The 13,490-nt window shown below is 44.1% G+C and overlaps 1 protein-coding gene across 1 annotated transcript in view; it reads left to right on the plus strand.

The window, feature by feature from the left end:
- The window catches only part of Rapgef4 (Rap guanine nucleotide exchange factor 4), a 285,071-nt gene that overhangs the window by 55,460 nt on the left and 216,121 nt on the right, over nucleotides 1-13,490 (plus strand). The window contains exon 4 of the mRNA XM_059260694.1: nucleotides 2,907-3,053. Coding sequence (XP_059116677.1) covers nucleotides 2,907-3,053 — 147 coding nt within the window. The remainder of the gene's footprint in view (nucleotides 1-2,906; nucleotides 3,054-13,490) is intronic.

Consider the following 13,490-nt stretch of genomic DNA (forward strand, 5'->3'; position numbering starts at 1 on the left):
GTCTTGTAGCCTATGTGTTAGCTTTAAAGAAATCTCATGTTGCATGTAGAAACAGACATGTTTTCCAACAGGCAGAGGTATCTACAGGGGTCAAGGCTTTGAATTCTGACCTGAGGGGTATAGTGAGATTGTAGTGTGGACACAGGATCTTCTACAATTACCCATATTTACCTTACCTTTCAACGAGTGTTCACAGCAACATATTAATCCTGATGCTTAGGAGTACGTTTGGATGTGATTTTATTTGATAATTTTTTTCCTGAGACTATAGGAAGTCCAGATTCCAACGTCAACAAGATGAGGCACCCAAGGATTGCAATGATATCGGTTAGCCTTTAGAAAAGACAAATGGTTTCTGACCCTTCAATCTCCCGGTGCTCAATATCCTGGTGCCTAACCAATACCTCCCATATCCATTCCAATTCCTAAGTAAATTTGTCCTAAAAACCATTCTGAACCTCATGAAATTGAAGTTTGAAGCTGCAAACAATGTGGAGAGGTCTCCTAGCCTGAATTTCAAGGTGAGAATGTGTGTGTAGTTTGACTGACGTGTTGGATCGAATCCCGGTCCTCATGAGTCCTAGGCAAGTGCTATACCACTGACTGTTGTCATTTGTGACTCCGTCCTTAAATTTAACTGGATCAAGCACAAAGGAGGGGATGTAGGAAGGGCTGATCACCAGTCACTTCTGGTGACAGTGTGGCTCCTTGGAATCAGACTGTGCCTGGGCACCTGTTACAGTGGACATCACTGTTCAGTGGACTGTTCCAAGCAGTGCGGGTAACATTACCACCACAATGGAGTTTTGGAATATGACTAAACCTGAGTAAATCGAAAGCTCTGGGAGAAAGCAAGCATTCCATCTTGTGTCTTTATTACAAGAGCCGTTCTCTCCCAAGAAGATAGGTCATGTTGAGTTCCACAGCCCATATTTGTGTATGCTTTGGTGACAGCATGCATGTGTCAGGAAGGGAGGTGAAGAAGATGCCTGACTCATCTGTAAGCACCAGCTAGTTCCTGTGTAACTGAAGTCTCCACAACCCTCTTGCTGCAGTGCTCATCATGGGTCTTTCTCATCACTACTAGCTGGGCGGTGGTGGCGCACGCCTTTAATCCTAGCACTTGGGAGGCAGAGGCAGGTGGATCTCTGAGTTCAAGGCCAGCCTGGTCTACAGATAGAATTCTAGGACTACCAGAGAAATCCTGTCTTGAAAAATAAAACAATTAAATAAACAAACAATTAAATAAACAAAATTAAAGCCCCCACACTGGAAAGTATGTATTAGGAAAAAAAAAAAAAAAGGTCCTGAAGTAAAGTAATAGAAGAATACAGCAGTCCAGTGAGAGCCTCCAGGGCTCCCTTTATTTTAGGGGATTTGTGGAAGCCTGTAATTTGTCACAACCCATCTCGTGTTTCTACTGGAATCTGAAAGTTACTCACCAGCTTCCCAACTATTGATAGTCAGTTCTGGGTGTGCTTTTTTTTTGCTTTTTTTTAAATTCGGAGCTGAGGACCGAACCCAGGGCCTTGCGCTTGCTAGGCAAGCACTCTACCACTGAGCTAAATCCCCAACCCCGGGTGTGCTTTTTGAATGGATTTGTTTGCAGATGTTCTTTTGGGGAATATATCAGTGGCTGTTCTTAAATTTGCCCCAGATCTTTTTTTCCCTTTTCTGAAATATTATTGATTTTTATTTTCCTGAACATAATTTTAGAGGGTAATATCTTTGCAGAAGCAATTTACCATGGTTCAAGGGGCTGGATTCTTGTGCGCATTTGTCTCGGTAAAGTGATTGCAGAGTCACTAACTGGATCTTAATAATATTTGCCTATGATTGTGTACTAGATGCATGAAAGGAGAAGTGTGCCTCCGAACTTGGAGGATCACCCTTGTGTGTCTCCGTAGCTTATACCGCCTGCAGAATTCATCTCCAGGTGGTTTTGAGGCGGCTGTTTGCATTGTTTGGAAGTAGTTAGATTTAAATATAAATGTTCTTGCCAATGTTGCGTGTAAAGAGGAATTAGTTTTTACAATTTCTTCAGAACTTTCTTGAGCACGAACTCAGGACATTTTATAAACAGCTCCACAGTGCTTTCTCTGGTGCTGTTTTTCCTCTGTTCTGGCTGCAGGGGGCAGCATGACACAAAAGCCTGGCATCTCTAGTCAGAAAGACTTAGAACCTGGCTCTGTCTCTTTGCTTCCTGAACTGAGGCCTCTGGGAGCTCACGAATTGGACCTTCAGTTTTCCAGGGACAGTAGCAGTCCTGTTCCAACTTCCTAAACGTTGTGATCATTCCTTCTCACCAAAAGGACCTAGTCCCCTTTCAGTAAACGTTCCTTCTTTTCTTAAAGCAACTAGTAGTTAGATTAGATTATTGTCGTTAGCAGTATTCACAGTATCCACCAACTAGAAACATCTTAGTGGTCCCGGTATGAGAATGGATGAGCAAATGGTAACATGGCCATGGAACACAAAACTACTCACCAACAAGAGGAAAAACATCTACTGACCCATGTGAGAACGTGGGTTACTCAAAGCTGTTACGTTGAGCAAAAGAAGCCAGACACAGATTAGACCCTACTGCCTGTCTCTTTCTACGGAAAGTTCCCTAAGAGGCAAAGCATCCTTCCGAGGATGAAAATCAGGGCAGTGATTTCCTCTGATGGAAGGGTCTTGACTGGATCAGGGATACAGAGAACCTTTAGCAGTGAAAGAAAAGTTCTAAGTCTTGATTGAATATCATTTATATCAGTGTCTATGTTTGCTGAAATACGTTGAACCACACAGTGAAACTGGGCATTTATTTTACACAAATTATACATCAGTTTAAAGAAGAAGCAAGTCTTTCACCCACTGCATCTTTAATTTTCTAATGACTGTTTTTTTGGTGGGGGCGTTCTCAGGATGCGGTGACCATCTGCACCCTGGGAATTGGGACAGCCTTTGGAGAGTCCATACTGGACAACACACCCCGCCATGCGACCATCGTTACCAGAGAGAGCAGTGAGCTCCTCCGTATTGAGCAGGAAGACTTCAAGGCACTATGGGAGGTGAGCTCCAAGGCGCCCTGTCAGTGAATGAAGTTGCCAGCGAGAGAGAGCGTGTGGATAATGGCGTAACAGTCAAGCCTTAATGTGTGCTGTTCTGAGCTGGTGGATGGAATTTAATTTTCAAAACTTGTTTTTAAAATGAGTGAGTGAAAAAGCCATTTTGACATAAGACATCTTTTTTTTGTTGCTAATTTAGTGCTTGCTCGATTTTCTGTGGTTTGACATACCTTATAATTATTTCTTGAATGACCATAGAGTGTTTTATGAATTTTCTCTTTCCTATTCCACGGATGTGTTCTTAACCAGGGAACAAAATACTTTGACATTTTCTTTTGCATTTTAAAAATCATTATTGACACATTCCCGGAGAAAGTGGAATGAATGGGGTTAACATCTGGTTCATTTAAATGCTTTTAAAAATGATGTGCTCTATAATAAGGTATGGAAAATGGGGGGCTGTAAAGATGTCTGGTGACTTGCCAACTTCAAAATTCATAGGTGGCACAGCAGTGGATGGATGCCGCTGGTCCTGTTGGCTTTTGCATTTACCGATGCTTCCCAGCATCCCTCAGGGCACAGTGCTCATTTACGGGAAGTGTGAGGAATACATCATCTTAGAGGCAGTCATGGCGGAGAGCACTCATAAAGGCCTGGCCGAGCCTTGCATCTTTTATGCTCTCATTCCTTTTCAGCTCCTTTGGCTTTGGATTCTAACCAGTGGCGGCTCCTTGTCTTTGTCCCGGGCTCAGTATGTCTAGGAGTCAACCCCCCCCCCCCCCCCCCCCCCGAGCTGGCAGGCTTCGCCACTTGTCCCGGTTTGGCTAAGATTTCAAACTTGATCTAAAAAAGAATTTTGTGTAATCAAATAGTTTCCTCCAGAGCCAAACAAATGACTGATGCATTGATGGAGCTAGCCTGCAGGTGAATGAGCCATGATGCCCAGCCTTGAAAGTCATGCAAAGCTTTGGAAGGCCTCACTGGTGAAGCCTGGTACTTTTATTCTTGGCGGCCATGAATAAATTGTGGGGTTGCTTGTTTGAAATGTTTCTCTTAGAAAATTTTAAAGAGCTCCAACTGCTCTGTACAGTTCAGAGACAAAGCTCTTTTTTTTTTTTTTAGGAAGGAAAAGTGAAAGTCAGTTTATGTGAGGTGTGTGGGCAAAGATATTCTGTCAATCAGAAGGGGCCAGGTTCGAGGCAAATAAGCAAGTCGTTTTTGTAATGGGAATTTGGGAAAGTGACTTAGGAAAGGGAGCCATTCCTAAAGGTACCATGGGCTGCAGTAGTCACTCTGTGGTCAGTCATGTATCAGCCTGATAGGGGAGCTTTGGGGAAATACAGAAAAACGCTTATTTCAGTTAGGGGCCTGCAGTGCTGTGAAGGAAGTTCCTGAGAAATCACTGCCTACAGACATTAAAACAATCTGCAAGACCGTTCTTCAGACAAAATAATAATGCGATGAACCTTTGCTACTGGCTATGAAGCCCAGCAGTTAACATGCAGCTGAATTTGCTTGATCTTCCTTCTCTTCTGAGTCTCTTTAATGTTCCCGGGACGTCATGATGTTCCATCCTGATGTTTCAATATGTATCTCAAGGAAATTAGCGTCCTGCTACAACCCATAACGTCATCATGTGCATATAGAATGAATAGTAGTATCCTGATATCTAATAACCAGTGTATACTTCATGTTTCCACAGTTGTGCCAAAGATATGTTTTATAGATATGTTTTTTTTTTTTAAACTAGGCTCAGGTGAAAATAAAACCAAATCCTCTTCTATTTGATTGCACTATTAAAGCTTGCTCTGATAGCTTTCTCCGTGTCTCTGTCTCTCCTCCCCTCCCCTCTTTTCTTCCCCTTTTTGTTCCTGTCTCCTTTTGTCCTCGACTTCTGTGAAAGGCCTGGCCAGTTTTCTCTCACCCCAAATTTGTCGGGCCGTTTCTCAGGCTGTCTTCATTGATGCCTCAACCCACGTTTTCTGTAAATAGATGCTAGGGCCAAAAGTTAATCCAGTCAATTCAGATGCTTTGTTTGTTTCCCAGAAAATGGGGAGTGGTTGCTGATGAATACAGCAGGAGGCTCATAATGGCTGTATACTGTTGGCGATGCTTCTGTCTCTTGGGTAGCTTACATCTACATACCTCAAGGCTGATCCCCGTTGCTATTCCTCTTAGGGATGAATTGTTAAATGAGGGAACTAACCCTGAGTTCTGTCATGGCTGCCTCTGGCTGCCCCAAAGCTTTTCTTGTGTTTTCTAGCTCTGTGGACCACCCATCACCTGTAGCTTGAGAGCCTGACTTCTGATCTTAAGTCAGGGACTTAACTGTGATGGGGACAAGATCTAGAAAGCCCTTTAGCACTGAAAGGAGGGGATGTTTTTATCCCGACTTCATTTACAGGTCGGAGACTGGAAACTCGTACCCAGAGGACACAGTCGGATGCTTCTTTCCAGTTGCCTGTTCATGTAGCTAAGCTCGGGGTGCAAGTGAGGTGTTCAATCAGTGCTTAAACCATTTGAAGTGAAAATTCAATAAGCCTCTCATGTAGCAGTCTGTTAATCAAGGCTTTATTAAAGGGCACCCATGTGCATACACGGTGCATATAATCCCAGGAAATTGTACAAGTCTGGAGTAGCTTCTCAGGAAAGCTTAAAGGATGCTTACTGCAAGGCTTATTTATTCAACAAATGCTAAGTAGCTCCTGTGTGTCAGGCACCAGTGAACCAGACTGCAGGATTCTGTTCTCAGAGCAAGGGCTGCCACTTCGCTATCTGGAGGAGATGGCAAATACGTCAAAAATGTAATTTCAGAATACGACACGTCATTGTCATTAAATTGTGCTTCTATTCTCTGAATATTGGGCTGTACCAGTGGCATATATAGCACTCACTGCAAGCAAAACATTTGATAACCAAACACTTTTTTCTTGATTATGTCAAATAATAATACAACTTGTATAATTCAGCCAGCCAGCCGTTGTACTGCTAAGTGGCTCTGTTAGCAAAATTAAAACCCAGCATCGTGCTGAAACCCAAGTTGGACCTGTTAGAAAACACGTGAGGAAGGAGCCTGGGATGCAGGTGGGCGTGTTGTTGACTTGTGAGCCTCAGAGAAGGCGTCCACCAGGGCCAGAGCACAGAGCTGAGGTGAGGTCAGACATTCCAGATCTTAACAGTGTGAGCAGCTCAGTCTGGCTCTGAATTTGCACGTTCATCCCTCCCGTCTGGTCATTTGGGGGGATGCCACAGGGGTGGTCTATTTCATGGCGGGAAGCCTTATATGTAGCGTGGGGTGCTCATACGAGCTGTTAACTCCCCTCAGAGGGCTTGTGGGAAATGTGGCTCCTAGTCATCTGCAGCGGGCACAGCCTGAGAGTGACTGAGTGGGCAGCTGCCTGAAGACTCCGGTGTCCCACTCCTGGGATCTGAGCAGAGTCAGGGAAGTCCCTCCCCTGCCCAGGTGGAGGTGGGTTCCCCAGGCGTCTGCAGATACACACTCTCAGTGCTCATGGGAGTCTTTGAAATCCTGCTTAATTCCACTGCAAGGGCTCCTGGCTTCTTGTGGTCTCTTATGCTCTGAATCAAAGAGGCAGCTCTGGGATATTTTGAAAATTGTCATGATGTGACTAGAAACATTTCCCAATATCTAACCAAGGCAACAGTTTGAATGCTCCTTGTCCCTTCTTAGATCTTCCTAAGGAAAACCAATTTCTTCCCCTTTCTTCCCGTGTTTTAGCTTCCAATTTATGGTTTGCTTGGAGGGTGCTGGGTTGGTCCATTGGAAAGTCATTCACGCTTTCTTAGCTGAAGAGAATTATGGGAAATTTACTCTGCGTGGGTCAATAATGCTCCCTCTTCTTATGCCTCTGACACGTTAGCCAGGGTCTAAAACATCTGAGTTTCCAGTGCTATCTCAGAAGGGAAAGACAGACAAAGAGGGGTGGGGGATTGGAGTGACTGGAGACAGGGAAATTTCTGAATTTCATCCAGGAGAAAATTAATTTGAAAGTCACAGGCAGCCGTTTTTAGTTCTTGAGACAACTGTAATTTATAATTTAAACTCCTTGACACCAGTGGCATTTTTAGGCTCTGTAAGGAAGCTAAATGGCAAAGCAGTTAAGTGGAGGTCTGGGAATTTAAACCCATCATTAATAGTTGATCCAAGATTATAGGTATTTATGATGGATGGTGGAATAAATATAAAACTGATTTATTATCCAGTTCTATGATCTCTTAGTGCTGACAGCCTGAGAGTTTCTGATGAGAACAGTGGGTCTCAACCTTTCCAATGCTACAACCCCCTAATCCAGTTCCTCATGTTGTGGGGACCCCCGACCATAAAGTTATTTCGTTGCTAGTTTGTAACTGTAATTTTGCTACGGTTATAAATTGTAGATATCTGTGTTTTCTGATGTCTTAGATGACCCCTGTGAAAGGGTGTTATGACCCCAAAGAGGTCACGACCCACAGGTTGAGAACCACTGGTTTAGCAGAACGCTGGTGGTGGGGTGTTATCTCATTTCTCTCTTTCGATTTAACATGGTATTTCCATGATAATGCTTTGGAGCTTGTCTTGAGATCTCTACCAAACAGTGAGTGAGTACAGTGTGTTCAGAGAAGTAGACGAGAGAGGCCTTCTTGGTCAAATGCAGGAAGGACATTAGTGGACGGTAGATCTAGCAGTCCACCACTGTTACCACCTTTTGGTTGCATAAACATCCTTCTGGAACTTTTTTCTTCTACTGTGAATCATATTTGAGCATTTTCAAATAATATAGATTTATGAATACATTTTTGAAAATTTACAGATGCTAATGAAATTAGAGCATTTAAAAATAAAAGTGGTATTTTAAAATTATAAATTGAGCCTTCTTAATGAAAGTAACCATTTAGCATAATTGTTACCTGCACAATTGTTGCTTACTATCATGACTTTATTTCAGCCAGAGGATCATTTCCTGGATGTGGTGACTGGCAGGGTTTATCCCCCAAATATGTCTGTAGCTTCAGGAATAGCCAAAACACTATTTCATGTCTTATGAGATATATAATTTAAATGGTAAAAATAATAAGTAGATCTGGGTGTGGGCGCACGCCTTTCATCCCAGCACTCGGGAGGCAGAGGCAGGCAGATCTCTGAGTTCCAGGCCAGCCTGGGCTACATACAGAAACCCTATTTTGAAAAAACAAAACAAAATTTAAAAAAATAAAAATAAGGGGGCTGGAGAGATGGCTCAGAGTTTAAGAGCACTGACTGCTCTTCCAGAGGTCCTGAGTTCAATTCCCAGCAACCACATGGTGGCTCAAAACCATCTGTAATGAGATCTGGCACCCTCTTCTGTATACATAATAAGTAAATAAACATTAAAAAAAAAGAAAAAAGAAAAGAAGAGCAGTATAAAAAATTAAATAAATAGAAGAACATGTTTCTGTCTTAGGAATCAATCTGTAACAGGGATATTTCTCAGAGCCATGAATGCTATTGAAGAAAGGTATTTGTGTCTCTCTATTCCAATTTTCAGAGTGGTATTTTGTCTAGAAGATTCTATCAGATATGTTGGCAATCGTGAAGAACTTTTTAGCTACGTTTCTTCGCTGCCTCCTTTGCATTCATAGTGGACAAGGTGATTTTCCATTAATAATCTTTGAGCCACTGTGAGAGCAGGAATTGTTGACGTGACAGCAGGTTGGTCTTTGCTGACACCTGTTAAAAGCCATACTGTAACAGTGCCTTCAGGAGGCACATGCTCCTGCCCGAATCAGCTCAATGCCCCTAGCTGTCTGCAACTGTCACAAAAATGAAAGCCAGATACCAAAAACACAGTCTCTGAGAACACAGATGTCAGGAGTCAGCCGGGTAGGTTTTGTGATTCCATTCAGCATGTTCACACCACATTATTTTACCTTTGCATTAGTGAGTAGTTGGTGGACCAGTATTTCAGATGGTTGTCAAGGGCCTAGGAGGTAGCCTGTCCCTGGATCCACAACTTCATCCTAGGTAGCACTGGAAGCAGGGAGTAGAGAACCCTGCTTCTCCTTGGGCAGGGGACACTGTTTCTCTTGGGGCAGAGCACTCTGCTTCTCCTGGGGCAGAGGACCCTGCTTCTCCTGGGGGAGAGGACCCTGTTTCTCTTGGGGCAGAGGACTCTGCTTCTCCTGGGGGAGAGGACCCTGCTTCTTCTGGGGCAGAGGATCCTGCTTCTCCTGGGGGAGAGGACCCTGCTTCTCCTGGGGCAGAGGATCCTGCTTCTCCCGGGGGAGAGGACCCTGCTTCTCCTGGGGCAGAGGATCCTGCTTCTCCTGGGGCAGAGGCCTGTGCTGACTCTTAGCAACTTGGGATTTTCTACTGTAGGGTTACTTCCCAGGCCAGAAATTTGCATCAAAGGCCCAAGAAAAATACATCCAAAAATAAACATGAAAGCCAAGACTTCATGCCAGGAACTCCAGCCACACACATCCTGTTGGCTGGTTCCCTTGTCTCTCTCCTCACAGCTCTGATTCTTTTAACCCAAGCGGAAGCCTGCTCCAATGACTTGGACCTGATGCCAGCACAAAGGTCTCGCTCCTCAGTCCTCAAGTGTCTCCAAGGAGTGACAGGAGTGACTCAAATCCAGAGAGGAAAGGAGTGAAGGTGTCAGGAGCGAACTAGAGTTTAAAAAAAAAAAAAAAAAAGAAGTCTTTTGCTACCTGTGACTGGCCAAGCGGTCCTGGAGAGCCGTTGTTCAGCACCGCTCCCTCCCTGAGGGCTCGGCGGCTCTCCACAGGATTTGAATAGGGACCTGTTGGTGATGAAGGTACACTGTGCTGTTCAGATAGAGGCTGGCTACTCACTGGATGTCTGAGAACTTCCAGCAACGGACGCATGCTCTACAAGGTCAGAAGGGTCTTTGATTCTTTAGTGAAGGGTGGGAGATTGGGGAAATATTATATGTCACGGCTTTTATTTGGCTGGGAGAATTATGCTTCAGAATGTTTCCAGCTTTTCTGATTATGTTCTATCAGACCTAAACATGTACCAAGGCACAACCATAATTTTATTTCGTCTTTGTTTGTGGGTGTCTGGGTTAGGGGATGGGGTGAGTGGTGGTTCATCTTTTTTTCTGATGGTCACATGATTTTTTAATACACTTCTTGAGGCTACAGTTCATAAGTAGGCAGAATTACATTGAGTGCATCAGTATTAAATATGTGTGTGTGTGTGTGTGTGTGTGTGTGTGTGTGTGTATAGATGTGTGTGTGTTTATCCTGTGATGTATTTGAATGGCATATATTAAAAACAAACCTGGGTAGGGAAACAGATTGAGGCTGGTGGTATTTTGTTCTCTGGATGCCCGGTAGGTATTCTGCCGGTTGCTCTCAGATTATTTGAAATCCTTAGTGTTTATGGGAATTCTGTTCCATTATTGATGAGGAGAAGTCCAACCAGCTCCCATGCTGTGACCCCACTGTTTCTCAGAAGTTTCTCAGGGGATCTGAACAGATCAAGGCTTGGCTGGCAGGTGCCAGGCATACCCAGATGCTGCTCTGCAGGTCAGTTTGGCAGGGTGCCGTAACCAACCAGCAGTCACCCAGCCTGGCTTAGGCTCATGCAGATGTTCATTTTGTCAATGTTCGGCTCTACTAGGGTCTTGTAAGGTTATGTTAACCATTTTGAAATGCTCCCTGACTGCAGTCTGTCTCCATGTTGTTGATACCCTTCGTAGCCTGTCTCCTGAGAGAGGACCTCCCAGTGGCCCTCCACACTCACCCAGCTCACCCCTGGACAGTGTGCCCTTCTAAAAAGCTATTCAACTCCCTTCTAAGAAGGGACTGTAGCACCCGAACAAACGTACTTGGTTCCCACCATGTGGAGTTGCAGAATCCATCCCAGCTGTCTGTCCGTGGTTTATCCTGTTGTAAAGACAGACAGACAGACAGTCGAGGACATCAACATGAGATGAACTGAATGAGGCAAATGAAAAAGTACTCAGAGAAAGTCTGCAGAAGGTCACAGAGGAGCCCAGGAGAGTGATTTCTGCCCAGGGTCCCATTTCATATTGAGAAGGCTCTGCCTGGGAATTCTTGTGCGGCTAAGTAGGCAGTTTCTCAGCCTCCCTCAAGCACTGGGACCAGTTAACCAAATGACGGCGTTGGAGGCTATCTTGTCCCCAGGGAGAGGGCAGGTTCCTTCCTCTGAGATTGTGTCTCTGTGCTTTGGGTTCTCCTTCTCTGCAGAGTTCTCTCTGGGACCTCACAGAGGGGTCATGTGCTGTCTTTCCAAACACTAGCTTTTGTTTTCTGTATGAGTTCAGCCATCATCTGGCTAAATCTACTCTGAGGTTTAATGGTCCCTCAGGCAAAAGCAGTTCTTGCTAGTAAATGTGAAGAGGTTGAGTCTTCCAGAATTAACTTGTGGTGAGGACTAGAAGGTTTGTTAAGCTCATTATGTGTAGAAAACCCTTGGTCATGTGGTGATCTTGCTCGCCGGGTCCAGATTCCACAGCAGGCTTGGGGTACCTGGGCAGAGAACATGTGACATCCAGGAAGACTGCAGGAAACTGGTCCACAGTGCTGGCCTCTGAGTTCAGGAAGTCTCCCCCAGCTTGACCTCCCTGACCTCAGTGTTTAGAGCAGTCTAGCCCAAACCAGTAAATGTACGATAGACCTTCCACGGCCATCCATGTGATCTAGTGGCCTGGCCTGCAATGCTCATCTGCTCTTGACTTAACCCAGCACCGCTGGCTGAGTTTCTGCAGGGGTCTTCAGTCTCCTGGGCCCTGCACTGTGAAATAGAAATCTCTCCTCTTCCATTCTGGGCATTGACTCAGGGAGGTCAGGACTGAGGCCAGTCTGTTACTTATGTGTGTTATCTGTCCAGAATTTGAGTGTTTGCTCCCATTTGGTTTGCAAATGAAAGAAGGCAGAACCACAAATGATATGGATGGAGAGGATAAAATGTAAGGTAATGGGATGGAGTATATCAAAATATATTATTTGGCAGGGATGAAGAATTCTTGGTATCTTTCTGGTTCCACATTGGAATCATCAGGGAAGCTTAAAAAAAAAAATTCCCAGGCCTATGCCTGCCGTAGACTAAAGAAATCTAAAACTCTGGAGAAGGTGGGCCCAACCCTGCGGCCTCTGAACGTGCCCTCAGTGGGTCTCCAGACAGCCTTATCTTTGCACAGAGGGATTGGCCAGTCCATTATGCCTCTCTGCTCATTTCCGAGTGCACCTGGCTGGTGTCTCTGCCCAGTGCTCAGGCTCTGCAAATGTCCTCTATTACCGTGTTAGATTCCTAATGACATTTTCCTACTTCACAAACCAGGTTTAAGCCACACTTAAATAATAGTGGTGGTCAGTACTTGAGTGAGACTTGGGGGCTATTCATGAATTACAGGTGCCCATGTACTACAGTTATTGAACACGTGAAAATAGGTGCAAAATCACTCTGAGTTCACCCCACCCTATGAGCTTGCACTCACGTGGCTGTCAACACAGTGAGGCCTATGCTGGATGACATGAGAGACCCCAGGGAACTCCGTAGTACCCTGTGAGAAAGGAAAGGAAGGGAGGCAAGCCATGTCCGACGTTATTGTAGAGTTGGGGATTTATGTATCTCCTGAGAATACTGGGAGCCTTCAACTGTCCCTGGTCTATAGCTTGAGAATTACTTCTTTTGGAAACATTTCTGGAAAAACAATACTGGTTTGAAAAGTGTTCACACTTCTGATTTTTCATAAATATGATTATGTTCCTTTTCTTCATTATGTGCTCTTCAACGGAGCTATCTTCTGGCCTAATTGCGTTTATTTTCAATGACTGTCATTCTGTCACCAAAAACATTTTAGCATAGCTCTTACATCTACCTTGGCCAGCATGACTATAATATATATACATATGTGTGTATGTGAGTGTGTGTGTGTGTGTGTGTGTGTGTGTGTGTGCATGTATGCGTATGTGTGAGTGTGTGTGTGTGTATGTGTGACAGTGTATGCGTTACTATTGAAAAAATCTTTCTTTGGCTGTTAGAGGGGCCAAGCTTTCTTATTTATCTCTTCAGGGGCCCTGTTGTCTCTTTTCCCTCATGCCATTCATACATATAGTAAAACTTATTCAGCAATTCATATAGATGCTTTACTTGATCGAGACGTTTATGCTTGCTAATAATTAACACACTTTTTATTGGCAAATATATCACTTTATAACATTTTATGGAAATTCATTTAAAATCCATTAAATTCTCTGTAAACCTAGCTCTCCTGTGGTTTTTAAAATGTTATTTTGAAACTTACCATCTTCCTTCCGTTCATAGGAGATTTGGAGAGTCACGTGATGTCTGTGTAGTTAGTAGTGGTACTTGAATGAAGTTGAAAATCCTTCCATTGTCTCAAAGCTCTCAATTGTATTTACTATCAAATGTTCTAAGTTTTTTTTCTCCTTTGAGTTTTAGAAAGT

This window comes from Peromyscus eremicus, chromosome 4 (genome assembly GCF_949786415.1).
Source record: "Peromyscus eremicus chromosome 4, PerEre_H2_v1, whole genome shotgun sequence".
NCBI classification, from domain to species: domain Eukaryota; kingdom Metazoa; phylum Chordata; class Mammalia; order Rodentia; family Cricetidae; genus Peromyscus; species Peromyscus eremicus.